At 53.7% G+C, this 26,694-nt stretch overlaps 1 protein-coding gene across 1 annotated transcript; it reads right to left on the reverse strand.

Moving 5' to 3' along the window:
* Positions 1-9,157: 9,157 nt before the first annotated feature.
* On the reverse strand, positions 9,158-22,001 carry Pvalb (parvalbumin). Its single transcript, XM_090357940.1, has 4 exons — positions 21,866-22,001; positions 20,127-20,259; positions 18,875-18,984; positions 9,158-9,375 (listed from the first exon to the last, which is right to left on the reverse strand). Exons 1-4 carry the CDS (start codon positions 21,924-21,926, stop codon positions 9,347-9,349), a joined length of 333 nt encoding a protein of 110 aa, XP_090214066.1. The 5' UTR covers positions 21,927-22,001; the 3' UTR covers positions 9,158-9,346.
* Positions 22,002-26,694: the final 4,693 nt, after the last annotated feature.

Here is a 26,694-nt window from a genome sequence, read left to right on the forward strand (position 1 = left end):
CCAGGTTTCTCCAAGAGCGCGGCAGTGTTTTATTATTATTATCATCATCATCATCATCATCATCATCATCATCATCATCATCATCATCATCATCATCATCATCATTTCCAGCAGAGACCTGAGGAGTTTCCCTCCAGAAATCTCAGGAGGTACTCCAACCCCAAAGCCTAATGCTGCCTACAGAGGAAGACCCACTTGAGGTCTATTGAAAGTGTCTTCCTAACAACACCTAAGCTGTTTCTGTTGCTGCATATTGCCTAAAAGCAGGTGAAGCCTGCCATCCTGGAGTCCACTTTTGCATGTGCTTTTCCCAAGCCGTTCTCCGCACAGTCACTTTGCAATCAGCGTGGGTACCAGAAAAAAACAGGAGTAAGCAATACCATCTCTTATGAGAAAGACCAAAGTCCCCCTTAAGGAATAGCAGGACACCCCCAAATGAGGATAACCACCTATGGTGATCAGGCTGTACCCTGGCACTGGATGAATCACTCCAGGGAACCAGGTTTCTCTCCTCACACAGCAGCGATGGCAACTTCGCCAAAATCCAGGAGAATCAGAACTGAGATGATGACAGGCCTGGCACACTGGTAACCAGGACTCTTTAACTATGTATATCTTTGTCCCCTGCCCCTTGTTCTTTTTTCTAAGCCAAACAATCATATCTATACTGTGAAGAGAACTAACAGTGAATGGAATCCATGCCACATAAATATTTCTTTTTTTTTCTTATTTATTTAGTGCCAGTATTGGGGCTTGAACTCAGGACCTGGGCACTGGCCTTTAGGTTTTTCACTCAAGGCTGGTGCTCTGCCACTTGACCCACACCTCCAATTTCAGCTTTTTGTGGTTAATCAGAGGGGAGTCTTTTCTCTCTCTGGGCTGGCCTTGAACTACGATCCTCAGATCTCAGCCTCTTGGGTAGCTATAATTACAGGTATGAGCCACTGGTACCTGGCTCTCATATTTCTTTTCTCATCAACTTTTCTATCACTTTGACTATGTCTCAAGTCTTGCCCAAATTCTCACCTGACTTGAGGACTGGGATAGGTAGCTGTGCTAATTTTCTGGTAACACATTCATCATCCATAAATAGGTTGAACGAATATGTGGTAATAGTTGAGGTGGTATTTAAATGGAAGAGAAAAGAAGCCCACATGCACTGGGGGATGATGGGAAGTTGTCCTTTCCTCTTAGCCTGTTTCCTCTGTTTGAAATGTGCAATGTGTTTGGGGCCAGGAGTTTGGCCTAGTGGTTAAAGTGCTTGCCTAGCATGCATAAAGACCCGGGTTCGATTCCTCGGTACCACATACATAGAAAAAAAGCCGGAAGTGGTGCTGAGGCTCAAATAGTAGAGCTCTAGCCTTGAGAAAGCCCAAGGACAGTGCTCAGGCCCTGAGCACAAGCCCAGGACTGGCAAAGAAAAAAAAAAAAAAAAAGAGAGAAATGTACAATGTGTCCTATCCTGTGTGCAGTAGGATAGCATGCTTGCTTCTTCCTCTGGAAGGCTCTGGAGACACCAGCTGGGGGGGCCTCTGATTTTACCAGGGACAAACTTTTGCCATCTTCCTGGCTGGGGTTCTAAAGGTAGAACCCGCCTGATGTGAGGAGCTGAGGGAGAAAGGGAAACATGAAAGCACCCACTCATAGTTGACCCGGTGTAGCTATCACTAAATACCAGAGAAAAACGATTTACAGAGGAAAGATTGATTTGGCCTCTGGATCCATTGCATTGGACCTAAGGTGAGGCAGAATTTTACAGAAGCAGGAGCAAGGGGCAGAGGCTGCTCACCCCATGGCAGCCAGGAAGCAGAGGGAGATGGAAGGGCAGGGGAGGGGGGATGGAGAGAAAGGCAGGAGTCAGATCTCAAGGGTATCTACCATATCTAAACTGGAATAGTCAGGACACAGGTGAGCATGAGTGACGCTGAGCGAGGGATGAGGAGAAACTTGTCTAGCCATATTCTATGTGTCACCACTACTATAGGCTGGCCACATGCTGCGCCTGCTCTCTCTCTAGCAGGACGGGGTCTAGGGTGGCCAATGCAGAGCAGGAAGGGACTTCCCTCCAAGAAGCCTATGCTAAGAGGCCACCTGCCTTGATGGGGGCAGCTGCTTGGTGACTCAGGGTGGTTTTCAGCCTTATGCAGGGGACACCACACACACACACACACACACACACACACACACACACACACACACACATTCACTGTACGGATAGCTGTCAAGTTTCTAGCTCTCAATACAGAGTAAGACAATGTCACAGATGTCATGGCTGGCATCTCAGTGATGTGAAGGCCTCTTCCTCATAGCTCATCCCTGCTTCTCCTGGCTCCCTTTTGGTGCCCTCTTCCAGGATAGACTGTCTACTATGAGTCACCCCATTCCCCTGTGCTATCAGACTTCCTACCACATAATGTAAGCAACGTCCGGGGAGGGAAGGGTTTACACTAACTCACAGCTTTGGCGGCATCAGTCCCTGGTCTGTGGCTCTGGTGATTGTGGGGCATGGTGAGGTGGGCCGCCATGGTGGTAGGAGGCGCCTGTGGAGGCTGCTCACTTCATGGTGGCCAGGAAACAGAGGGGGGGGGGAGAGGGAGGGAGAGAGAGAGCGCGAGCACTCTGGGACGAAGACAGCCCCCACGACACACTCAATGACCTACTTTCCCTGGCTAGGCTCCACCTGCTGAAGTTCCCAGAACTTCCCAAAATAACACCACCAGCTGGGGACCAAACCCTGAGCCAAACCAAAAATATATGAACGTTTTTGTAGGATATTTTCTACCCAAACCACCGCGCACCTTAAAAGACCCCTTTAGTGAGCCACGCTCCCTGGGCGCTCCCTCCACACAGCCACCAGCCTGGGTCACGTCCAGCGTTCGTGCCTCCTGTTCAGGGGAGGCCTTGAGGGAGTACATGTCTCCTTCTCTTGGCCGTACCCTCCCTTCTGTGGGGCTTCTCTGTGTGGTTCTAATCAGCCCATTAGGGGAGCACTTTGGATCTTTCCAGAGAGACGAGAAGCTCCTCGTGCCTCCTCCTTGGAAGTCTTTTTGTGTGTGTGTGCTAGTTCTTTTATTTTATTTTACTTTTTTGGTTGATTGTGGGGCTTGAACTCAGCCACTGTTCCTAAACTCCCTTGCTCAAGGCTAGCACTCGTTCACTTTGAGCCACAGTGCCACATCTGGTTTTCTGGTGGTTAATGAATGGTAAGAGTCTCAGGCACTTTCCTACCTGGGCCGGCTTCAAACCTTGATCCTCAGATTTCAGGCACCTGATTAGCTAGGGTTACAGGAGCGAGTCACCAGCGCACAGCTTGTGCTGGTTATATTGGAGGTGAGGTCTTTCTTCTTGCCTAGACTTTGATCTGCCTATTTCAGAGTTCCCATTGTACCTGAAAGGGGAGGCAATTCCCCCCCCCCCCCCATCGAGCTGTGCCCAGCTGCTTTCCATCCGGGAGAAGTCTTGCAGGTCTTTTGCCTGGGTGAGTCTGAACGAGAATCCTCCCACCTAGCTGAGGAATGAAAAGGCTCTCCCCATCCTTTTAGCCTGTGTTGGCCTGAAGCCATTACTCTTCCCATCTGTGCCTTCTGACTACTGTATCACCTGGGCCCAGGTAGGGATCTTTAATAAGTGGCAGTACTGGGGCTTCAACTCAGGGCCTCGTTGCTGTCTTTTAGCTTTTTCATTCAAGACTGGCACTTGAGCATTCGAACCACAGCTCTCACTTCTGATGGTTTGGTGATTAATTTGAAGATGAATCTCACAAGGTTTGCTGCCCTGGCTTCTGGTTTTGAACTGTGATCCTCCAGTTTCTACTTCTTGAGTAGCTAGGATTGTAGGCGTGAGTCACTAGCATCTGGCAAACACCAACCAGGCAGGTAAGGAGCTTGTTACTGGAGGGGTGAAATGGGGTGGCCTCTTCCTTCACCTCGCTGCCCTACCAGTGAGGTCTGCATGCTCCCCAGAAGAGGATGGGCCAACAGAGCTGCTTCTTCAGCCAGGGTGACAAAGCCAGGGCTTCGGCGAAGCGTGGAGATCCAGGCAACGTTGGCCAATACTGTGGCCTTGTCTCCCTCAGCCCTGACAGCAGCGTGCCATGCGCTGTGACTGGGTGACAGCGCCTGCTCATGGCTGCAGTGTCTTCCACACAGCATGGCTGGAGTCTCCTGCACTGCCAAGTCCTTAAGCATCTTACAGCTAGAGAGGGGGTTCTTCCCTCTGCCTGAATTGCCTTAGACCCCCATCTTAGGTGGTATAAAAGTAGGATTGTTGCACACAAAACAGTCCCTTTGGGAAATTTTGAGTGGAGAGGTCCCACCTGTGTGTGGTCCCAGGCGGACCCTCACACACACTAAGGCAAATGTGCTGAGACCCTCACAGAGAAAACTGGAGAGAATACTGGCTTTGTAGGAAATCTGAGTATTTGATCATGTCTCTTTGCCATGGCATGGCTGATCCTCCTTCTCCTCCTCCTCCTCCTCCTCCTCTTCCTCCTCTTCCTCCTTCTCCTCCTCCTCCTCTTCCTCCTCTTCCTCCTCTTCCCCTTCCTCCTCTTCTTCCTCTTTTCCAGTTCTAAGGCTGAACACAGGGCCTCACCCTCACTCCACTTAGGTAGGCTGATGTGCTACCATTTGAACCATGTCTTTTATTTTTTGCCTAGGTTGGCCTTGAACCACAGTCCTCTAGATCCCAGCCTCCTAAGTTAGCTAGAGTTATATGCATGAACTACTCCCTCCCCCCCCCACCATTGCTGGGGTGGGTAATTCTTGGTTGTGAAGGTGGGCAGGTTCTCCTGTGTCTTATGTAATGTCCAGCAGTACTTCTGGCCCCTCTCCCTTCTCTAGGGACAACTAGACGTTGGTAAATCTTCTGTGGGATGGGGGGGGGGTGAACGTCCTTCAGGGACAGGTGGTGTGGGTGTAGAAGTAGAACTCAAGGGTGAGGCAATGTATCCGTTTAAAACTGAAATCCACCAGGCCTCCTTCCTTGAATCCCTGCTTGGCCCTCTGCTCTCTGGGTCCACACAGGCCTGGGGTCTGGCCTCCCCACTCCCCGCCAGCCCCAGTTGGGGTGAGCATGCCTTGTGCCCCCTGGGGGACTCATAAGGCAGTGGCTTTCTGCTTCAAGTGTGCCGGCAGGAGTGGTGTCACCTCTGGTGCCCTCTCTGTGGTGGCAGTGACTTCCCTGCTCACTGGCTGTTTCTCTCTCTGAGGACACAGAACAGAGGATGCGGGAATGAGAAGTGGAGGAGTCACTGAGCTGTGACCAGGCCTGGCGTGGGGATGCCATGTGTGGATGCTGTCAGCAGGGGGCGGCCGCCACCGAGGAAAAGCAGCGGGAGGGCGCCCAGGCCTGCTTTCCTTTGGATTTATCTTGCTGCTGCTTTTACTGAAAGTTCAGCGAATCATCCTTCTGTCCCAGGCCTCCTTTAAGAGCCATGACAGCTCTTGTGCAGGAGCCAAGTGTGCTGCTTTCCTAGAACATTTCAAGTTGAGCATTTTTTCACATATTTTCCAGGCTGGCAGCAGAGTGTCACTCAAGCTGTTGTCTCTGGATTCTCGTCCTAGCCCTACCCAGAACCCTAACAGTTTCCTTCTGGTCTGAGTGCATAAAATTAGGCTCTTGTGCTCAAGCACTGGAGAAGAAATGGCTCAGTCTAAACTCAGGAGCACAACACTGCCCCTTCCCATCATCCTCTGCGCCTGCTTGGTGGGGGGTCCCCTTGGTGTGTCCCCTAGCTCCCTAAAATCAGCCCAGGATTCCACCCTTGAGCCCTTTCATTCCTTTTTCTACTCAGAAGCTAGCCTTTCCTTTGAACAATTAAACATTTTTAATAGACAATCTCTTCCTTTTTATTTTCACTTTATTTTTGTGTGTGCTGGTCCTGGGGGCTTGAAATTCAGAGCTTAGGTGTGGTCCCTGAGCATTCTTTTCTTTTTTCCCCCCTGAAGGCTAGCGCTCTACCTCTCGATTCAGAGCTCCACTCCCAGCTTTTAGTGGTTCATCAGGAATCTGAATCTCACAGACTTCCCTGCCTGAGCTGGCGTTGGATGTCAGTCCTGATCTCACATCCCGAGTGGCTAGGATTACAGGCATGAGACACTGGTGCCCAGCAGAGTCCTTTCCTTTCTATAGGGCATACAGACTCATTACATGACTGAGAGTCCCCAAAGTTTTCCTGCTGCCTTTTGGGGTGAAGTCTGACTTCCCCTCCTCTTCGTCCGCCGTCAGGCCCAGTGACAAGCTGTGCCCTCCCCCTCCCCTCCGCCCTGTGGGATGGGCCTCAGAGCCTTTAGTCCAGCTGTCCCTTCTTGATCCACTTAGCCCCTACTCCACTTTTCTCAGCTCCAGCACCACTCAATCTTGTGCCCTGGACATTCTGCCTTGACACGAACTTCCTTTTGTAGCTCCTTGCACACACACAATGGTGAGGGTAGAGATCCCCTTGTGCCTTGCTCCCTGGCTGGCCTCTCTCTCACATAGAGATCTCAGCTCTGTTGTGGAAGTGGGGCTCCCCAGGGCTCCCTGGGGAGTTCAAGAAGACCATGACTTTGGCTGGCTGTGATTGGCTGGCAGAGCTTTTTCCTGCAGCCCACGTGGCAGACCTCCAGCTGTAAACCAGCTTTGATGGCAATAGGGTGACCAGAGATAAGAAACAGGAGGGTGGAGCTGTAAAGTTAGTGTCTAACTTCAAACAAAATTTATGAGTTAGATCTGGGCACAGTTGCCCCTGTGCCTGGTTCCTGCTAATCAGGAAGCTGAGGCATGAGGGTTGCTAGAGTCCAGGAGTTCAAGGCTAGCTTGGGCAACATAATGAAACTGCAGATCAAAGTAACAATGATGTCTCTGGGGCCCCTTCAGTGTCCCCCTGTGGGCTTGCTGGGTAAGTTTTCACAGCCCCCTGGTTGGATTTCGGTTGGGATAAACCACTGAGGCAGACCTGAGGAGCACAGGCTGGCAGAGGCTATTGTGTGACATGGCTAGACCGCCTCTCCCACAGCTCTCACCTGTTTTCCTGGTTCCTACCATAGGCATGCCCATTCCTTCCCTCTCTCCCTCCCTCCTGCCCTCCCTTCCTCCCTCTCTCCTTCCCATTCTCTCTTCTTTTCTTTTTTTTTTTTTTTTTTTTTTTGCCAGTCCTGGGCTTGAGCTCAGGGCCTGAGCACTGTCCTTGGACTTTCTCAAGGCTAGCGCTCTACCACTTGAGCCTCAGCACCACTTCCGGCTTTTTTCTATGTATGTGGTACCGAGGAATCGAACCCGGGTCTTCATGCATGCTAGGCAAGCACTTTAACCACTAGGCCAAACTCCCGGCCCCTCTCTCTTCTTTTCTTCCCTCCCTCCCTTCCCTCCCTCAATCCCTTCCTTCCCTCCCTCCCCTCCCTCCCCCCTTTTCCCTACCCTCCCTCCCTCGCTCCCTCCCTCCTTCCATCCTTCCCTCCCTTCTCTCTCCCTGCTTGCTTGAGGAGCCGGGCTGCCTGCCTCCCTGCTGTGAAGGCCCAGGATGTGAAGATGTCACTGGATTATAGCAGTGTCTGGAAGCGTGGTCTCACCAGAGACATAAAGTCCCCATCATTGTTCAGTTGGTGAATTGATCCTGAGTTCCACAGGGGTTCCATAGCCCGGTGGCTCCTGGTCCTCCTCCCTATGGCCACAGCAGGGTCAGAAGTTGGATCCCCAGAGGGGACCAGGAAGAAACCTGGCCAGTGCTGGTCCTGATTTGTGTGGAAAACAGGTGTGCCCTGCATTTGCATCGGCACCCCTAGCTCTCCCTCCCTCCATCTTCCCCCCTACTCTTCCTCCCTCCCCAGGATACTGCCCCCTGGCTCACCTGCTTCCTGAGCAGTCCCTGAGCCTGTGGTTACACGGGACTGGCGATGGCTCGAGGCCAGCACCCAGTTAGGCCCCAAGTCCCCTCCCAGGCCTGGACCTGCTGGCCATTCCATACAGGACACCCTAAAGCGAAGCCCCGTCCTGGGGGTTGAGCCACAGAGTCCTGCATGGACACCCCACTTCTGATTTCCACAGCGGTACCCCCCTCTCTGGCCCCCACATCTGCAGATGAACATGATCCAAAGCAGCCCTGCCAGGTGTTGGGGGGATGAGGGGGAGGAGAGAGGCAGAGGTGAGCCATGTACATTGCATCCGTCTTTGGCAATGGCAGAAGCAATCTCACTGGAAGCTGAAGTGGCCCAGTGAAGGCCTGTCTTCCTGGCCACTGTGACAGATGCACAGAGGGACACGGGTTCCAGCAGTGGCTTCCTGGGTTGCAGCCCTGGTACTGTGCTGTGTGACCTTGGGCAAACTGACAGCAGAAGGGCAATCAGGATCTTGTTTATACTTCCTGGAGTTGCTGTGCACTTGAAGTCCTGCAGAGGGCGCCACGGAGAGCAAATCGTGCGTCCCATTGGCTACTGCTTTCAAAGAGACTTAAGTTTGGGGCCCCTGGTGATGTGGCTCAGAATTCTTTCTTTATTGGTCCTGCTGTATGTCTACCTGGAGTGGATGGGGGAGTTTTGTCATCATAAGGGGACAGTCTGCCTGCAAATACGTCTAGCACAAAGGAAAGAATGCTCTCAGACAAGAAAAGAGAGACTGAGCTTTGTTATCATTTGATTACCTTGACCTTGCTATTCCTGAAACTGACTCTTCAGCCACATAAGCCAAGTGCATTTGTTTCTTCTCCTTCTCCCCCCTCTCCTCCTCCCCCTCCTTCCTCTTCCTTCTCTTCCTCTTTCTCCTTCCTCCTTCTCCTTCCTCTTTCTCCTTCCTCTTCTCTTCTTCCTCTTCTCTCCTTCCTCTTCTCTCCTTCCTCTTCTCTCCTTCCTCTTCTCTTCTTCCTCTTCTCTTCTTCCTCTTCTCTTCTTCCTCTTCTCCTTCCCCTCCTCCTCCTCCTTCTCTTCCTCCCTTAGCTGACTTCAAGTTACATTTCTGTTGCATTTGTAAACAGTCTCTAAATGGGCATCTACCCATCCCTCCGCAGATGAGTTCAAATCCCAGCACTACCAAGTTTCAGCTTTATGTACTTAGTGGAATCACTTGCCCTCTCCACCCCTCCCTGGCAGCTTTTCTGTCTAAATCTGCCTTGCCTGCCTGTCCCCCACCCAGGGAGTCTGCAGCCCCAGTGCCCACCAGACATGTTCCTTGCACACAGGCAGAGTCTGGTTGGTACAGACTTTATTGTTTCTCCAGCATTTTCCAGAAGAATGATATCATTCAAGGGCCGCGGGGGATGGGGGAGTAAAAAATAACATAAACAAACCAAACAGAAATGCAGGAGGGCGGCAAGAGGGGCTGAGGTGGGGCCTTCAGGGTAGAGAGGTGGCAGACCTGGGCCAGTCAGAACCGCTTAGCTTTCAGCCACCAGAATGGAGAATTCTGCAAAAGAAAATGACAGGCAGTGAGTCAGGGTGAGTGATGGGTAGGGGGCCCTAGAGAGGCCACTCTGCCCACGGGGTGCTTTGTCTTGGGCACTGTTTTGTTGTTTTGTTTTGAGATACAGCCTTGGTCTGTAGCCAGGCTAGCTTCAAACTCATGAGTTTTCCTGCCTCTGCCTCCCAAGTGGTGGACTTACAGCCATGCACCACCATACCTGGCTAGGCACTATTTCAGTATCTTATGTGACTTTGACTATAATCATAGCTTTTATCACCACCCTAGCCCACGGATGAAGATACAGGCCCAGGGGCCGGCAGTTTTTCGGAACTTCCTTGCTGAAAGACTGCCATGAGAGGGATGAGTCATCTGTTACCACTAAGTGTCTCTGAGACTTGGTAGCCCGGCCCGGCTTGGGCACAGGGTCTCTGCTCAGCCCCTGTCACCTGTAGAAAATGCAGTGCTGTGACCTGGGAAGTGCCGGCTAGGGGATCAGCGAGGGGTTTCATTCAGGCAGGGTGGCAATCCTAGCTATTCAGGAGGTTGAAACCCAAGGATTGTGGTTCAAAGCCAGCCTGGGCAGACAAATTCAATAGACACTTAGCTCCAATTAACCAGCAAAAAGCTGGACATGAAGCTGCGGCTCCAGTATTAGAGAGCCAGCCTTGAGCAGAAAAACTAAGATCCTGAGTTCAAGTCCAGGTACTGCACATGCATACACACAAACTCGTGTGAAGCCAAACGCCCCCTTGCTCCCCTTTGCTTATGTGAGTGTGCATGCCAGGTCAAAGGTGAGAGAAGGGGCCTCAGACTTCCCTGACCATGGTGGAACTTCTGCAGACCTCAGTGACTTCAAAAGGTAAGAAGTCAAAGAGAAAAAGCAACCATAGCAGCTGCTGCTGTGTTGTGTTCTGGCGCTGGCTGGGCCAGGCTCCACCTGGATGAGGAGCTGCATACCAGGAAAAGCTGCATCACCTCTCCTGCCCCTGAGCTGTCCCAGAACAGGAGAGATGGTGACCTGGGTGTGGGAGTCTGGCCAGGGACTCAAGGTGGGGAGAATGAGGGCCCTCACTTGAGGGTCCTGAGACCCTGAGGCTCTTCAGCTGAGACACCCTACACTCTCAGAGAAGCTCTCCCCAGACGAGGTGCATGGGCTTGTTTCCTCAGCCAGGATTCTCCATGAGCCGGTGGGACCTTAGTTATTTGCAAAAGAGCAGGAAGAGGGGAGGACTAGGAGAATTCACAAGACGGGGTGAACTGGCTCCAGGTATGCACCCATGAAAATATCACCATGAATCTCCTTGCCCTGGGCTCAGAACCCACCGTCTGTGTTGATGTTTGGGGCCATCACATGAGGTGGGGAAGATCTGTGCTCGGACGATAGCCTTGGGTTCCCTCAACTCCTTGGGGGAGTCACATCTCACAGATGGGAAAACTGAGGCCCCGGATTTTTCTTCACCATAATCACTACAACAGAGGCAGCCCAGCGGCATGCACTCTCAGCTCCCTGTCCACCCTGGAGTCTGACCTAGTTTGTGAGGTGTAGAGTGACACATGTCCCTGCTCTGGTGTCACTGCCCCGCAGCTCTGTCATGTCAGCCCTTTTTTATTTACTTCACGGTGCTTATCACACTCTGAAATGATCTTATTTATGTACTTATTTTTGTCGGGCTTCCCCACAAGCTCGTAAGGCAACTCTCAGGGGGCAGGGAAGCCTTTCTGGTTCACATCCTCACCCCCAGCTGCTGGAAGGTTCTAGAGCACAGAAGGTGCTCTAAACAAATGGTAAATGGAGAGCGGGGCGGGGTGGGGGGCTCACAATTCCCTCCTTGGGGTTCAGTGGGTCTTAACCTACTGCTTGCACAGGGGAACAAAGGGGATGCTGCCATGTTGTAAATGGGGAAACAGAGGATGGGGGGGGTGAGGGTCACAGAGGAAGTATGGCCCAGACTCTGTCCTCAGGCCTCAGGAAGCCTGCCCAGCTAGCTCCTCAAGTGGCTGGGGTCCTGCCAGGGTTTGAGCTCCATCTGTCCAGTTTCCCTGTCCAGGGAGGTGGGGCTCAGGAGGCTGGGCATGGGTGCCACCAGAGGAACACTGTGTCTCACCTTCAGTGGGGGGGGGTGATGGGTGTTCTGGCTGCTCACTGGACAGGTTGGGAGGCTGCCGGAGGAAGGGGGTGTCCCAGGGTGGAAGAAGCCGGACACTGGGGAGCCTGAATCTCAGAGGAATCTGGAGCCTGTGGGATCTTTACCTGAGGCCCTCTTTCTAGTATTGCACCCTAGAATGGTTGGGAAGCTGTCAGGGTGACCACAGGCCTGGCTCTTATGCAGAGGACCCAGGATTCTACTCATGTTCCCCCTTGCAGAGCCTTGGCCAGGCAGGGCCCTGTGACAGGCTGGGGGCGGGGCCCAGGGCAGTGTGGTTAGGAGTCCTCTACCCCCTCCCCTTCCCAACATGCTGTCTTGTCTTAAGAGCAAGGGACAGATACTAAGGACCTGGTGGCCAGGTCCTAGGACAAGGGACAGGTGGCTGGAGGCCTGGGTCTAGGTTCTGCCATCCATTTGGGTGCCCAGACCTGGAGCCCATCCCCTGTTTGCCTTGGCTTTCTTGTCTGTGGGGTATAAGAAGACATTGTTTTTGCTCTTATGGGGGTGTCTGGAGCTTGAGAACTGGGTTCCATTCTCAGGTCCCATCTCTTCCTCCTGCAATTTTGACTAGGTTCCCCATTGCACTGTGTCTCAATTTCCTCATCTGAAAGGCGGCGTTTTGAAATTACCTAGTTCAGAGCGTGGTGGAGCCTGCCCCAACGCTCCTGACCAGCTGTCAAGGCCCGCACTCAGCTCCTGGTAGCCAGGGCCCAGAAGACCCCTTCAGGGCCCCTCGAGGCCACTGGGAAACCAAGCGCAGTCACTGCCTGGCACAGATGGGCCGCCACCACCTCTGGTTGTGAGCAGAGCTACGGCTCCTCTCCACCATCCAGCCATTTCCTGTCTCCACCTGGCCACCTGCTTTTCTCATCCCATAGGCTTACGTTACTACCACTGACCCTAGCATGCACGCACACGCACACGCGCGCACACACACACATACACATACCACACCCATACAGCCCCACAACCAAGTAGGACAAGAAAGACCTATCCAGGAAAGCTAAGTCACAAACTGTGGACCTGATTTAAGTTTCCCAAGCACCACAAGAGTTGGAATCCTACCTCAGTTTCCTCATCTGTAAGACAAGAAGACTGAGAACACTCTGTAGGATAACGGGGAGGATTCTGGGAGATGAGGGGTAAAAAGTGCTGGGTGAACAGGACAAATGTGATTGAGATGTGGAGGCATGACCCTGAGGAAGGATCCAGAACATCTTCCTTTGGTTGTGAGACTGGCAGGGACAGTGCTACCTTTGCTGTCTAGAACCAGTCCGTGTCTTCCTTGTCCAATCAGAAAGAGATGGAGAAGGTGGAGATGGGGTGGTGGGAGCAGCAGATGGATGGCTGGCAGATGGTCTTTTTTTCTTGATCCCTCAGGAAACTGAAATTAGCTTAATTAGGTCTGCCCTGGTCCGAGGTGCTGGGGGATTGGACAAATTTAGAAACTTATGACAGGTGATGCTGATGGCCCCAAGTGAAACTCAGAGTCATTGAGTCAGCTTCTGGAAGGCCTCGCCTCTGTCCCTCTGTCATGATGACCAGGAGATAGGGCTGGGCCCGCTTCTGGTTTATCACCTCGCCTGGAAATAGCTCCCAGGCTGGGTTTCATTTACATAGCTATTGCAATCAGAGATCACTTTTCTATCTTGCTAAGCCAGGAGGCAGGGTCAATTGGGGTCAAGCCAGGCAGCCCCAAGGAGGGGGTGTCTACAGTTGTAGGGGTACTCAATGGTGTTATTCCATTTCATTCTCATTGGCTCAGACCCACAGTTTCTTTACAGGGAAACTGAGGCAGGACTGATCATCTGGGCCCATCCTAAGTCTTGACTTGTGCCCAGCGGCGTCCCTTGCTCAGAGATGAGGGGAATGGTCCTGCATCCTGACTCAGCTGTAGCCTTTGAGGCAGGGGAGAAGGATGGGTGAAAGAAGGACATCCCGTTCTGCCCTGATCACTGCTCCATTTTTCTCAGAGGCCAGTTACATAAGCAGCCAGCGCTGCGTCCTCTCCCGGCTCCGTCTTATCTAGTGCAGCATAAGGCTAGAGCTGGTGGAAGACCACTCGGGAATTCAGCGGAGCAGACTGCTAAGCACAGGACCCACTTAGGGTCCCCAAAGGCTTAGGAGGAAGAGTTAGAGTTAGGAGGCCCAGATCTGATCCTGGCCATCAAGGATTTGTCCTTAACATCCACCAGGATCTCAGTGTTGTCCACATCTTTCCCTTCACTGTTTCCACTCAAGGCTGGCACTTAAGCCACAGCTTTTTGTGGGTTAATTGAAGAGGCTCACTGCCTTTTCTGCCTGCACTGGCTTTGAACCATGATCCTCAGATCTCAGCCTCCTGAGTAGCAGGGATCCCCAGTGTGTTCCATTTCTGTGTTCACATTCCGAAATGTTGCCAGGCAGTTTACACACAGCGTGTACATAACTCACGAGGAACGGAATCTTTTCTAGAACAGTCACTCCCAGGAGTTGGGGATGTCCAGACGTGGCCCTGCCAAGGTAGCCACAGGTAGGACTCGAAATTCAATAAACCTTTCTTTTTCCCCCAAAGTGAAATTCAATAAATCTTGGCCCAATAATGGCATTTGAGATATACAAATGGCCCTTGGCAGGAAAAAGTTCCTCAGCCCTGCAAGTAACAGAACTGTGAGGTGATGCGACACCCCTACTTTGTCAATGGGGGAATGGCTGCTCTAAGAAGGAAAGGGGGAGCGGAAGGGACCTCCATGGGGCCAGTACCCCAGCACCTGCCTCCTCCCCTAGTTCTGTGCCCTTCAATGCCCCCCTGCCTCCTGAGAGGAGTGGCCCACAGCCTCTATTCAGTGTAAACTATGGCCACCCCTTAGCAACAGGAAATACAAATCCCAGTTTCTCAAATTGGGGCAGGTTTCAAACACATGGGAAAAAAAACCATTAGGGACTGGGTGTGCAGGCAAAGGGTCACTTGTGCTATGTGACACTATGTGTGTGTTTCAATGTGTGGGGGGGATACATGCATGTATGTGTGAGTGTGCAGAAGAGGCCTGCATGTGTGTAGGTGTGCAGGTATAGGGTGTGTGTGTGTGTATGTGTATGCATGCATGCATGAGCATATGAAGGAGCATGGGATCACGGGGCTGCATGACTGTGTGTCCTGCATGCATGCATAAGCGTGGGTTGGAGCTCATTCTCCTCTTCCGCTTGGATGGGAAGACCTTGTATTTAGAATTGGAGTTTGATAGGGGACCCAAAGCTTTGTAGTCAACTGTTCTTTCCCTGGGCCTCAGTTTCCTTGTTTGTACATGGGGAGGGAATCCTTGTGAGGTTCAGTGAGTGGAAAGAAGTGAATCTAGCACTCAGGATGCAGACGGAGGCTAAGCTGAGTTCCTGGGGGCCGTGTGCTCCTGGCAGGTGGCGTTGAGTTTGGAAAGCTGGGATACTGGCTGGAGCCCCCTGTTCCAGGGAGGTGGGGTAGCAGACCATCATGGCAAGACCCTCAAGCTCAGCCAAGAGAGCCTGGGCATACTACTGAACTACTTGGTGCCTGTTTCCTTGTTTGTAAAATCAGACCAGTGATGGCCCCTATCTCCTAGGGCTCTTGTGAGGCATTGGTTCTCAAAGTGTGGTTCCGGAGAGCACCAGTGTCAGGGATCAGAAACTCCACGGGGAGTTTCTCTCCAGGGAAAGCCATGGCCTCAGGGATTCAGTACTGTCAAGGGACTGTGGCCCTCAGGGGTCTAGGGTCACCTCTACCCCAACATGGCTGGCAGGGACAGGAAAGCCCTGGAAGACAGTCTTGCTGCACTGTACTGTGGGCTCTTGGTTCTTTGTGGCCAGCCTCTGTGGCTGCACCCCTGGGCTCTTGGACACCCTCCACCTCTTCTTAGCTTCTCACACCAGCCAGGCCCCAGCGTGGGCAAATCAATCGATCACATCTCTAAAAGTCTGTCGGCTTCCTGGAAGCCTTGCCCAAAGATGAGAATATACAGCATTATTATTAGAACTCGGCCTTCCTCCCTGCGCCCTACCTAGAATCTTAAAGAACCTGGGCAGTATGGCTCCCCTCAGAAGGGCAAACAGCTGAGTCAGGGGCCCCTCTAGGCTCTGAGCCTCCCTGGGTCTCCACAGGTACAAGCTCCCCACCTCCAGCCTTGGCTTGCACAGGGCCTCTCCCTAAATGCAGGGGCTGCCCCTCCTACTCCCTGCACCCTGGGAGGGAGCTGGGCAGGTACTCACTCATTCATCTATTCATTCATTCATTCACTCACTCACTCACAGATCCACAAAACAAACTTTCCCCTGTTTTCCCCCTGAGCCCCAAGCCCTATGTGAGACGCTGGGGTAAAAGCTGAGAAGACAGTCCCTGCTCTATGGAGCTGACAGGGTGGAGAGAGAGAAGCAAGCAGTAAGTCAGGTGACATGAGCATCTGTGACACTGAACTCACTGCCCTTGGAGCAAAAGGACAAAGCACGTACTGGGCAAGGGCTTTGAGCCCACAGACCCGAGTTCAGATCCTGATCTCTCTTCCTAGCCACTGGCAAACTACAGATCCTGCCCTTCTTTCTTCCTCGCCATGGGTGTTTAGGCAAACTCTTAGCTTCTCTGAGCCTGGGCATTCTGACCCATAACCTGGGGATTGTAATAACACCGGTTGCCCATTGGTGCCTGGCACCAATTCAGGCCTCCACGAGTTTGGCTGTCTCTGCTGTCACTCAATGTCACACAGCTGGGCCACATCAGATTCCTGGTCCTCGGTGGGGAACGTGATTTACTGGGATGTCTGTGGAACCCCCAAATGGGAAGAGACCTCAGAGATTGGCTAGTGATCTGATCTTGGTTTTACAGGCCAGGCACCTAACAGGTCCCCCCTTCCCCCCATCCCCCCCTCATCCCTAGCTGCAGAGAGCATCCTCTGGCTGGTCTGGCTGGTAGCTGGGCCTTCCAGTCTCTCCCACTCTGGCTGGCATCAGCATACCACCTGTTCCTGTGTGGGGAAGGGACGTGAGGAGGGGTGTCTGACTCTCTCCCCTCTGAAAGCATGGGGTGTGGGGCTCCCTGCCTAAGGAGGTGACTACAGTCACTGCCCATCCCACCTTTGCCCTGCCCTCGGGGTTGAATCCTGGCCCTGCTGCTTGCCCATGACATGACCTTGATACTCTACCCCCACAGCCTCTGCATCCTAAGGTCTCATCTACCCTTCTCCCCCTTTCGTTCTTTTGGTGCGAGTTCTGGGGCTTGAACTCATGTCCTCAAGTTCTTGGTTGACTTTTTCATTCAAGATGGAGCTCTACCACTTAAACCATACCTCGACTTACAGCTTTTGAAATGGTGAATTAGAGATAGGAATCTCATGCACTTTCTAGTCCAGGTTGACTTTGAACCGTGGTCCTTAGATCTTAGCCTCCTGAGTAGCTGGGATTGCAGGTGGAGGAGCCACCAGCGCCTGGCATGTCATCTACCTTTATAGAGCCTTTCCCAGACACACATCACATGCCAAAATTGTTCTCTCACGCCTGGCAAGCCAGCCATCTTCTGCCCCCTTCTAAGTACATGGATTATTCTGTCATCCTGCCTTAGCAGATGCCAAGACCTGGCCCAGAGCTGCCTCTGCTCCTCTGTCCCAGACATTCCAACATACACACGTTCTTCAATTGCACACCTCCAGTATATGCTTTTGTGTAGAGCCAGAAACATGAGATGGAATAAAATAGCAGTGCAGCCTGTTAACTGAGCACATACTTAATGCTCAGTGTTCAATTCTACCCTGTTTCTGGGCAGGCTATGGATGAGGAAGCTAAATAACTACTGCTCAGAGCAATCAGCCTGGCAGTGATCTAACTTATCTCCACCTTCTCCAGTGCCAGAGCACTGGCCTGTGCTCAGGGGAGGAGGGAGGGAGCAGGAGGGTAGACCAGAGACCTTCCTGGTGTTCCTTCACCGTTTAGGTGGCCTGTAAATACCAGCCATGCACAAAGCCACCAGTACCTCCCAGCATCTTCCCTGCTGCCCTGGAAAAACCCCATCCTTTGCTCCTAGCCACAGGATCAGGGGTCAGATGGTCAGGGCCACCTCTGCACCTGACCTTGGCAGAGAGTCTCCATAGTCTTATTTCTGGCACAAACAATATCTTTCTCGTCAGCTTCTATCCAGGGTGTGTACAAGATGTCCTCCCCAAGGAAAATCTGAGTCTGTAGAAACTCAATTTCTGTCATGCAAGGGGGTTAGAACAAACTTGCCCTCTGGGTGCCAGGGAAGGGAACCCAGGTGTGGCCAGGTAGTGTATGTAAGGTCACCGGTGTGACGGGCACAGAGGAAGCAATCTTGGGGGCCTTAGCATGGGCGCATGCTCACTGCTGGCTCTGTGTCGGGAAATGGCTAAATACTAGAGATCAGAGGCGGAATGCCATCTAGTCTCAGTTTCAATTCGCTTGACAACCCATCTTTTCCATTTGCTGTACACTGGACCTGGTTCTGAGCACATTCACATAAGCACATCTAATCTCACAAGGGCCTTGTGAAATCATAGCCATCTTTAGCCTCAGTTCAGAGAGGAGGAAACCGAGGCCCAGAGTGGTTAGTTGAATTCCCCAAGGTCACACAGCCAGCAAGGCTGAGATTTGATCCCCAGAGATATCTGTATCCAGTTTTGTCTTAAAGTGACGTGGATGGCCTCAGAGCAGGGTGCAAAGACATGCTCAGATCTGGTTCTAAGTTCCTGCCCTAGCTCGTTAAAAGAGACCCAAAACCCATCTGCCAGATGTCATGATGCTGAAGATAGCTGTGGAATGCACCGCCACCTCCCTAATGCCAGGCAGGCTGGGTGGACAGGGGTGGGGGAAGCAGAACCCCGGCCCTGCCCCTGTCCTCAAGGCAGACCTGGAGAAGCATGCTTCCTCACTTCCCAGCTGAGTGGAGGCTGGCTCTTTTTCTTGGCTCTCCTACGGGGCTGGCATGGTATATCTACTGAAGGCCAAGGTGAACCTGACACTGGAGGCTACAGGACACCAGGAGAGGATGGAGAGGAGATAAAGAATTTTGACCCCCCGAATGTGACACTGAGGGGTCCTTAGGAATCACTGAGCCTCATCTCCCTTGGTTCAAAGGAGAGGCCATGCAAGGTCGCAGGGCGTGTGGAGGCAGAGCTTGGACCATTTACTTGACCAAGAGGAGGAAAAGCCTGTAATATCTGCTCAATAGGGAAAAGGGGGCGGGGAATCCATTCTTGAGGGGTCAAATTTAGATGAATATAGCAGTTTGTCTTTGCCTGGCTGTGGCTTAGAGACCTCAGACCTAATGTATCACCTTTTTCTTTTTCGGTCACACACATAGCTTCAGACTGTTCACATCCAGACCCCTCCACCTACCCACCCACCTTCAACTCCGATCTTGCCGTCTCCATCCTTGTCCCCTGCAGCCAGCAATGTCTTGGTTTCTTTAGCAGATAGGTCTCTGGCATCCGAGGAGAAACCCTTTAGGATGAATCTGGAAGAGGAAAGGGAGGAAGTGGAGAGGGAGTCAGATGAAAGGTCACCTTGGCCCTGGCTGGTTTGGGTGGCTCGGGCAGCCCAGATCCCTGGTCTGTGAGGGTGGAGGGGGGATAACGAGGGGGAGGAGGGGGATCAGCTATCCTCTACAAGTATCCACCAAGTGTCTCCTGTGGTCAGGCTGTGTGAGCTTCTGGAGGCCTCATGGTGGTCTTAGGATAAAGGGAAAGTGGGTCAAGGTCTTAGAAAGAGCACAGGGCACGCTGGGTAGTATTGGAGGAAATGGAGAGGGCAAGGCAAGAGTCGGGAGGTTTCTTGAAGAAGGTTCTACCTGAAGGATGGAGGCAACCAGGATAGGTACCTGTGCATATAGGACGTGGATGGGTGGGAGAAGGTTCTAGATAGAGGGACCCCTGTGAGATGCTTTGGGGCATGGATACAAGGTTAGAGGAGGGAAGTTTTGACTTAAATGGCTTCTCCACAAATCCTTCCCTTTCTCTCTCCCCACTCGCCAGCCCCCCTCCTTCTCTCTTTCTCTGACAAAATGCAAGGTAGTCTTGGCCACTGAGTGACAGAAGGCGCAGATGTGGGCCAGGTGGGTGGAGGTGAGGGGGGTTGCTACGGACACAGCTTTGCTCTGAGCTTTCCTGCTCAGAGCTTCTCCTGAGTGCTTTGCTCCAAGCACCCTGGACCCCAGGGCTGGCTCCATGTCCCTGGCTTGTTCAGCAATGGCTCTCAGGGGGATGGGGTCTGTGGAAGGGTGAAGGTGCCTTTCAGATGCCTGAAACAAAATCAATAAATACTAACAAGAACGCCTCCTGCCTGGCCTGTGGGGTGAGGCAGTCCAGACAAACGCTTATTCATTTGTACTCAATTATTAAGTAGCACCATTCCATTAGCAATATTAAGTGGCTCTAATTTAACCTAGTTAGTTGCACTTTGAGCAGAGGGCTTGATTTTTCCGGAAGCCGTGGTGCTGCAAGTCAGCTTCCCCTGGTACCCAGGGGTCGTGGGGATAGGATTGGAGCCCATTTGCGGTGACAGGTGCAAGGGCATGTCTGATGGGGACTGGGAAAGCCTAAGCTCCAGTCCTTTCCCTACCCAGTACCTCCTCCCCTCACCCCTCAGGCCTCCGTTTACCCCAGCTCATCCTCCTCGATGAAGCCACTCTTGTCTTTGTCCAAGATGTGGAAAACCTTCTTCACGTCGTCTGCACTCTTTTTCTTCAGGCCCACCATCTGGAAGAACTTTTTGTGGTCGAAGGATTCGGCAGCTGGGGGTTGATGGAAAGAGGGGAGCGGATTAAGAAGAGGATGGTGATGGGGCGTAGGGAAGGGGGGTCCTGCCATCTGTTATCCAGCTCCCATACCTGCCTCAGGATTGTACTTTTTTCCTAAAAGGACAGAGGGAGTCCACCCCAGGCCAGGTGGCCCTGTCAAGGTCACAGGCTGGAGGTGGGTTCTCCCCGCCCCCCACTCTCCTCCCTCTGCTCTCCCCCCTCTTGCCAATGGCCAATGTCACTCAGGGGATTTAATAGACTTTGGCCTCTTCCAAATTTGTTTCTACAAAGTCCTGTGTGTGGTAGCTAAATGAAATAGTCTGGGGCATGGAGGTGGCATGAGCGGGGGAGGGGAGAGGGGCATCCTGTCTGGGAAGGGACAACCTTGTCACACGCTGTGTCCTCAGGAATATGTCCCCATTGAGAGGACACATTTTTTGGTCAAGGTCAAATGAGGAGGATGGGAGGAAGGGAGAGCCCAGAGGTCCTGGCATTGCAGCAGAAACCATCTGCGTATATGCATGCATGTGTTCACACATGTGTATATGTGTGAGTGTGTGTGTGTGTGTGCGTGTGAGGCTGGAGGTGTATGGTGTGTGAGGTGTATGAGTGTGCATGTGTGTATGGGTATGAGCTATGCATGAGTGTGTGCAGATGTGTGCGTGTGGGTGGGCTCCCGGGAGCACCCACTTAAGTTTCTCCTGGATCTGGTGTGGCGTGGATGGGTGGGCACAGTGCCCTAGTGAATTCCCAGAGCTTCCTCAGCAGGAGAGGAGGTGCTGAGAGAGGGAGATGGGAGCCCCTGGCTCTCCCCAGCTCCCCAACTTTCCACATCACCAGTTCCTCTTTCAGAGCACCCCAGACTTGTGTGGTACTGGCACCTGGTGGGTGGTGTGGATGGGAGGCGTTGAAAGGAAGGAGGGATGGAGATGGCAGGTCACCCCACTCTAGTCCCTCTTCCACTGGGCTGGATGACCTTGGACGAGCCTCCCCTGCTGCCCAGCCTCAGTTTCCCTACCTGGGCGGCAGAATGGGAAAAGTGACAGCTAAGCTAAGGTTCCGAGAAGGGTGGTGAGAAGGGTGGTGGGACAGTCCTTGTCCTTGGCCCTCCCTAAGGGCGACTGGAAGCTTAAGGTAGCAAGGGCTACACTCAGGTCAGGGCAGAGCTGAGTGCCTGCTTTGGGAAGGTCGCCACACCCTCGTGCCCCCAAAAAGTGAGGGGATTTGGACCCTAGGGGCAAGGCTGCCTTTCAGAATAGGGATGGAGGAAAAGAGTGCCCAGTGGGGGAGAAGCCACGACTTAAAGGGGAAGTCCCCCAGCACCCAGAGCCCTAGAGGTCCCTGCTCGGTCCTTCCAGGGCAGCACCTTTCCAGTGCCCACAACTTTGTGTGGCCCCACCCGAGGCCCCCGCCTTCCTGATGGCTCCCTGAAGAGCTGAGGACCACCCGCCCCATCCCTGATGGGGACCTGGCTCAGGGCTGCCGGAGGGAGGGAGCAGGGAGCGGGAGAGGGGCACAGGGAGGGGGAGAGGGGCGCAGGGAGGGGGAGAGGGGCGCAGGGCGCAGGGTGGAGGGCGAGGGGAGAGGGCGCGCTGCTCACCGGTAAAGGCTCCTACCGCCTTCTCGATGTCCTCAGCGCTGAGCAAGTCTGTCATCGACATCCTGCAACTGTTTGAGGGGGCAGAGCAAGTGCGAAAAGATTAAAAAGTGCTTTTCTCATCATTTCTGCTCATATGACCAGCGCTGCAGTGGCGCGCGCCAGGCAAACGCCCGCCTGGCCTGGCACCGCGCCAGGGGTGCCGGGCTCCGCCAGGCTCTGCTGGGCTCAGGGCAGACACGGCCGCTATCACCCACTCTATGGGGACCCAGCTTGGGGTCCTCAGCATCTGAGATGGGGGGGGCATGCCGTAGCCAGAGCGCCAGCTTGGTAATTTAAAGGGGGTCCCTGCCCCTTGATGGGGAGAGACTTTTGCCATCAAGGGCAGGCAGGAGGTGTGGGGTCTCTGATCTGGATGTAGGGAGTCATACTCCCTCGGGATCTGAGCCTGTAGGGGGCCAGGCTATACCCCTGGGGGTCCCGGTGCTTCTCCTAGCCTCTCTCTTGGGCCCCGCATGCCAAGTTATGCCACAAAAAATCTGCGATCTGATTTTTGGGGTTTTTTTTTTGAGGTGAAATCTGAGACCTCACCCTCCAGAGCCTGGCTAGCCGTCCACCACCCCCACAAGACCTTCTCTCAGATGGCCACTACTTTCTCGGGTGTCCAGAGCCACCAGGCTGGGGTCCCCACTCTCCTCTGGCCATAAGGACCTCTTCAGGGAGGCCTAGGTAGAGGGCACTATTGAAATGTTTGGAGGCCTCCCCAGGGGGCAGGGCTGGTGGGCCTTTGCAGGGAGGAGAAGGGAAGCACCTTTTCATCACACTTTCTAGGCAACCTAAGCTGGCTCAGTAGTCTGGCCACCACCTTTGGGAATTTTCATGCTGGCTCACTTTTATGCAGTCAGCAATTCTGGCTGTGACCAGATGAGCACTGTACCGGGAGTGTAGGGACCTGGGTTCTAGATGTGGGGTTATATGAAGTCCCTACATCATGAATGACCTTGCACAGTGACCTTCATCTCCGGGCTTCTGTCTCCCAGTGTTGTGGTAGGGAGGCACGTGGTCTCCTGCCGAGGACCAGCAGACCCTAACCTAAGGTTCAGGAAGGTGGGCGGCGGGGGCCAGGGACAGCTATCAGGAGCTCAAATTCCCTGACACTGTCTGTACTGTCTCCCTGGCTGGGCCCTGGATGGCTGGCCTTCCTGGAAACCTTAGGAGTGGTTGGCTCCAGCGTCCACTCCGGGTGAGTCACCTACTTCAAGGCCATCCCCCGCCAGCTGGCTTCCAAGATGCTGAGGCTGCAGCTCCTGAGCCAGTGTCTCTGGTCATGAAGCCCACCCAGAGCTCCCCGCTGCCCTTGCAGCCCCTGCCGTGGCCACCCCTGCCTCTGCTAGGGTATGCTGGATCTCTGTGCTATGAATTCAAGTCCCCTGGCTCTGCTCACTCTCAGGCCTCAATGGAGCATATATCTCTTTACCCTCCCCTCCCCCGGACCCTGTGACTACAGATGGGGAAACTGAGGCTGAGAGAGTCCCTGAGCTCCTCTTAGGACATGCAGTGAGGCAGGGCCAGGGCAGCATCCTCTTAGGGTCTTCTGCTGCTAGGATCCAGTGACCCCCTAAGGATCCTGCCTGACACCCAGAGTCCAGTCTCACCACACCGATGAATCCGAGCCACTGCCCCTGGACCATCCCTAGACAGGCCCCTCTGCCAAGCACCTTCTCTGCCCCTTCCCTCTCTCCATCTCCCTCCTGTGGACCTGACACTTGAGTCCCTTGGGCAGGGCATCAGACATTAACCTCTCTGGACCAGCCCAGCGGTCCTCTATGCCCCTTCCTACTGCCCTTCTGATTTCTAGGTCCCTCTGTGGCATCACCAGGGTCCATGTGTGCCTGGCCCCGCCCTCTGTGTCTTCCAGATTGGAGAGCTGAGGTCCAGCCAGGGGAGGGAGGGACCTAGCTCACCCAGGAGCCAGGTGGAAAAGCCGAGAGCTCATTCCCTCAGGCCTGGGCTTCCCTGCTGCCCCAGCCCTGGTCCCCAGGGAAGGAGGGATGCAGCCGTCCCTTCCAGCTGGCCTTCTCCCTCTGCATCCCTGAATTGGCCTCCAAGCTGGGAAGCTGCCACTCACCTTGGACGGACGGGGCGGAGGCCGGAGCCTGCACACAGAAGTTGGGTTAGTGGGGGATCCTGTGGGGAAATGAGTCTGGTGGCAGGGGAGCCACTTAAATAGTCTTAGGGCCTGGCTATTTTGGGAGGTGGCGTCCCCCACTGTCACCGGCCCCCTCCCCTTCCGGTATCAGGTAGTCCCCAACTGTGGGGCTGGGTTTCTGTATCACATTCACCCCCCCTAAGGCCCACTGGGCCAAGCCTATTAATAACTCTTGCCCCCCCCCCCCGCCCCAGCCTTCCTCAGACACTCAACATGGAGGCCTAGGCAGTACCTGCCTCTTCCAGGAAGCCTTCCATCCTCACATAACATGGCAACAACGTTTCCTTCCTCCAGAGCTGGCTAGGAAAGGACCAGAAATGCCAGGGGGAGGAATGGAACAAACACTGCCCTGTGTGAAAGGCTGGGCTGGGTTCCCACGTATACATTGTCACCGCATGGAGTGATGGCTCTTGTACAGAGGGGAGAGCAGCTATGGCTGCGGGCACTGTGGCTCCACTGCTCACAGCTGGGCATCTGGAATGGAGAATGGAGTTGGTTCTTTCATGCCAGGGCCAGGAGAAAGATATTCTGTGTGTTTCCAGTCCCTTCTGCTATCCAGTGCAGCCTCCCAGCTAAAAAGTGCAAAACCAACGAGCTGGGGCAGGGGAGTTAAGGCCCTGAAATCTCATCAAATGTCCCGTGTACATAGCAAAGACATGTGGCTTTCTCTGGTGGTCTCTGTCTGGGACTGGAGATGGGGGTGCAGAGTAGGTGTTGAGAAGCATGAACGAGTTCAACACAGAGTGACTGAGCATCTAACAGGCACAGCGTGACTTTCCTCTCCCCATTCCTAATCCCAGCGTGGATCTCCAAGGCTCAGAGGAGCTGCAAGATGGACTGCAGTTGGTGGGAGGGGCCTGCGGAGGCTGTGAGAGCCCAGGTACCTTCGCTGGCCATTGGCCTCATGGGTGGGAAAAGCCCAAGGAGAATTAGAAGAGGAATCTGGGGCTGGAGCTGCATGGGGAGCTGGGAGGTCCTATGAATAGATTTCTATCTCCCAGAGAGAATCTTCCAGACTCACGGCTATGCGTGGAGCCAGAAGGGACATCATGCCTTGACTAGGTCTTTCTGGGGAGCAAGATGGAGCCCTGGTGACAGCGGCATGTGCTCCTAGGGACAGGACATGGACTTGAGACTTCTGGGGACTTGGGGTGGGGTCCCCAGTAACAGTCAGCCACAGCCTGTCATAACCCACAGACCTGGCATCAAAGTGGCTGACTCAGGTCCCAGGGCCATGCACGGAGGTTTGGGGTACCTAGGAGCTATCCTGGTGGGGTGTCCAGGGGGTCCGAGCTCTGGAGTGAGGCCAGGGCTGTGCCTGGGGTTTCACTGGTCAATGAGGAGCTTGCTCATGCCCGGCTTAACCGGGGGACATGTGAGCCCCCCCCCCCCCCCCCAGTGCTGAAGACCAGCCAGGACCGGGGTCTTGTTTGTAGAACACTGTGGAGTAGAGCAGATCCAGCGTCACCCCTCCAGCCGGCATCCTGCAACCTCTTTAGAGGCCAGCCATGTCCTTTCCCGTTTTACCTAGGAGGGAATTAGGCTCAGGATGGTTAGACTACTGGCACAAGGTCTCACAGCAGAGGCGTGAATTTAACTCAGGGCTCTGACTGCAAAGTGTGTTCTCCTTTCTGCCACACTGCCTGGCTTCTTGAAGATCAAGGGCGTCCTCTTCTGGCTTCCTCATGGCCCGGAACCTACGCAGATCTAGGGTGACATCATCTCACTTAGCCCTTGCACGACTCCCAGAAGTGTAAAGAAATCCAATCTCAGGGCTGCACGGCTTAGAAAGTACGCATAGGGCTGGGATTTGAACCGACGGTTCCAATTCTGAGGCAGCCTCTTTCCCTCCATTTGAGAAAGGATGAGGATGTTCTAAAGCCCGAGGAGAATTTCCTGCAACATCTGCTGGTTCCTTTTGCTCTGAATCTCTGCTAATTCAAGCAGCCTTTGCTTTCTTCGCCTACTTGCTCTTTACAGGGGCCTTCAATGCCAGAAAATGAGTTTGTAGTCAAGCCTATTTTTGACTAGTGTGAATAAGGCCCTGGGTTCCATCCCCAGTACTAAGGCATCAGGGAAGGTCAGGCAAACTGACACATCCAGTAAGGCTCAGGTATGGCTTGATCCAGAACCTGAACTCCATCCTAAGGGCATTTCTCCCCCCAGCCCAGCAAGACCTGTGGGGCGTGGGTGGCCTTCTGAGAAGGGCCATCTTCAGCCCTGAGGGCTGTAAGAACTGTCCCTCTGCTGGGCTGTGAGCGCCCAGGTCCCTTTCTCGACTGGGTCTGCTGGCTGTAAGCAGCTGGCTGTTCACCAGTTATGTCACCCAGCCCTGAACAGGGCTGGGAAGAGAAGGAGCTGGGGCACCCTGCAACTTAGGACCTCAGGGGAAGAGACAGAGGGGTCTGGCAGGCAGGGCCTGAGTCGTGGGTGCCCAGGTGCCACGCACAGGGAAGTGAGCCGAGCCCAGGTGAGCTTTGAGGCAGTGAGCATAGACCTCATTTTTCTGGACTTCCCTGCTCCTCTGGACATCTGTAGATGGTTTCAAGGCTGCATGAGGGTGCAGTGCAATTCTCCTCTAGCTCCAGGGGTTCTTGTTCTGCTAGAGATGAGGTCCTGGGGA

The sequence above is a fragment of the Megascapheus bottae genome, chromosome 2 (genome assembly GCF_031878675.1).
Source record: "Megascapheus bottae isolate mThoBot1 chromosome 2, mThoBot2.hap1, whole genome shotgun sequence".
In the NCBI taxonomy this organism is placed as follows: Eukaryota; Metazoa; Chordata; class Mammalia; order Rodentia; family Geomyidae; genus Megascapheus; species Megascapheus bottae.

Bases quoted from the DNA above. Each gene is read 5' to 3' on its own strand.
- Pvalb (XM_090357940.1), bottom strand. From the start codon at position 21,926: ATGTCGATGACAGACTTGCTCAGCGCTGAGGACATCGAGAAGGCGGTA. The intron at 18,985-20,126 runs GTAAACGGAGGC...TTCCTCTTCCAG, and splicing joins ATCGAGGAGGATGAGCTGGG to ATTCATCCTAAAGGGTTTCT. The intron at 9,376-18,874 runs GTGGGTGGGTAG...TTTCTTTTGCAG, and splicing joins CGGCAAGATCGGAGTTGAAG to AATTCTCCATTCTGGTGGCT.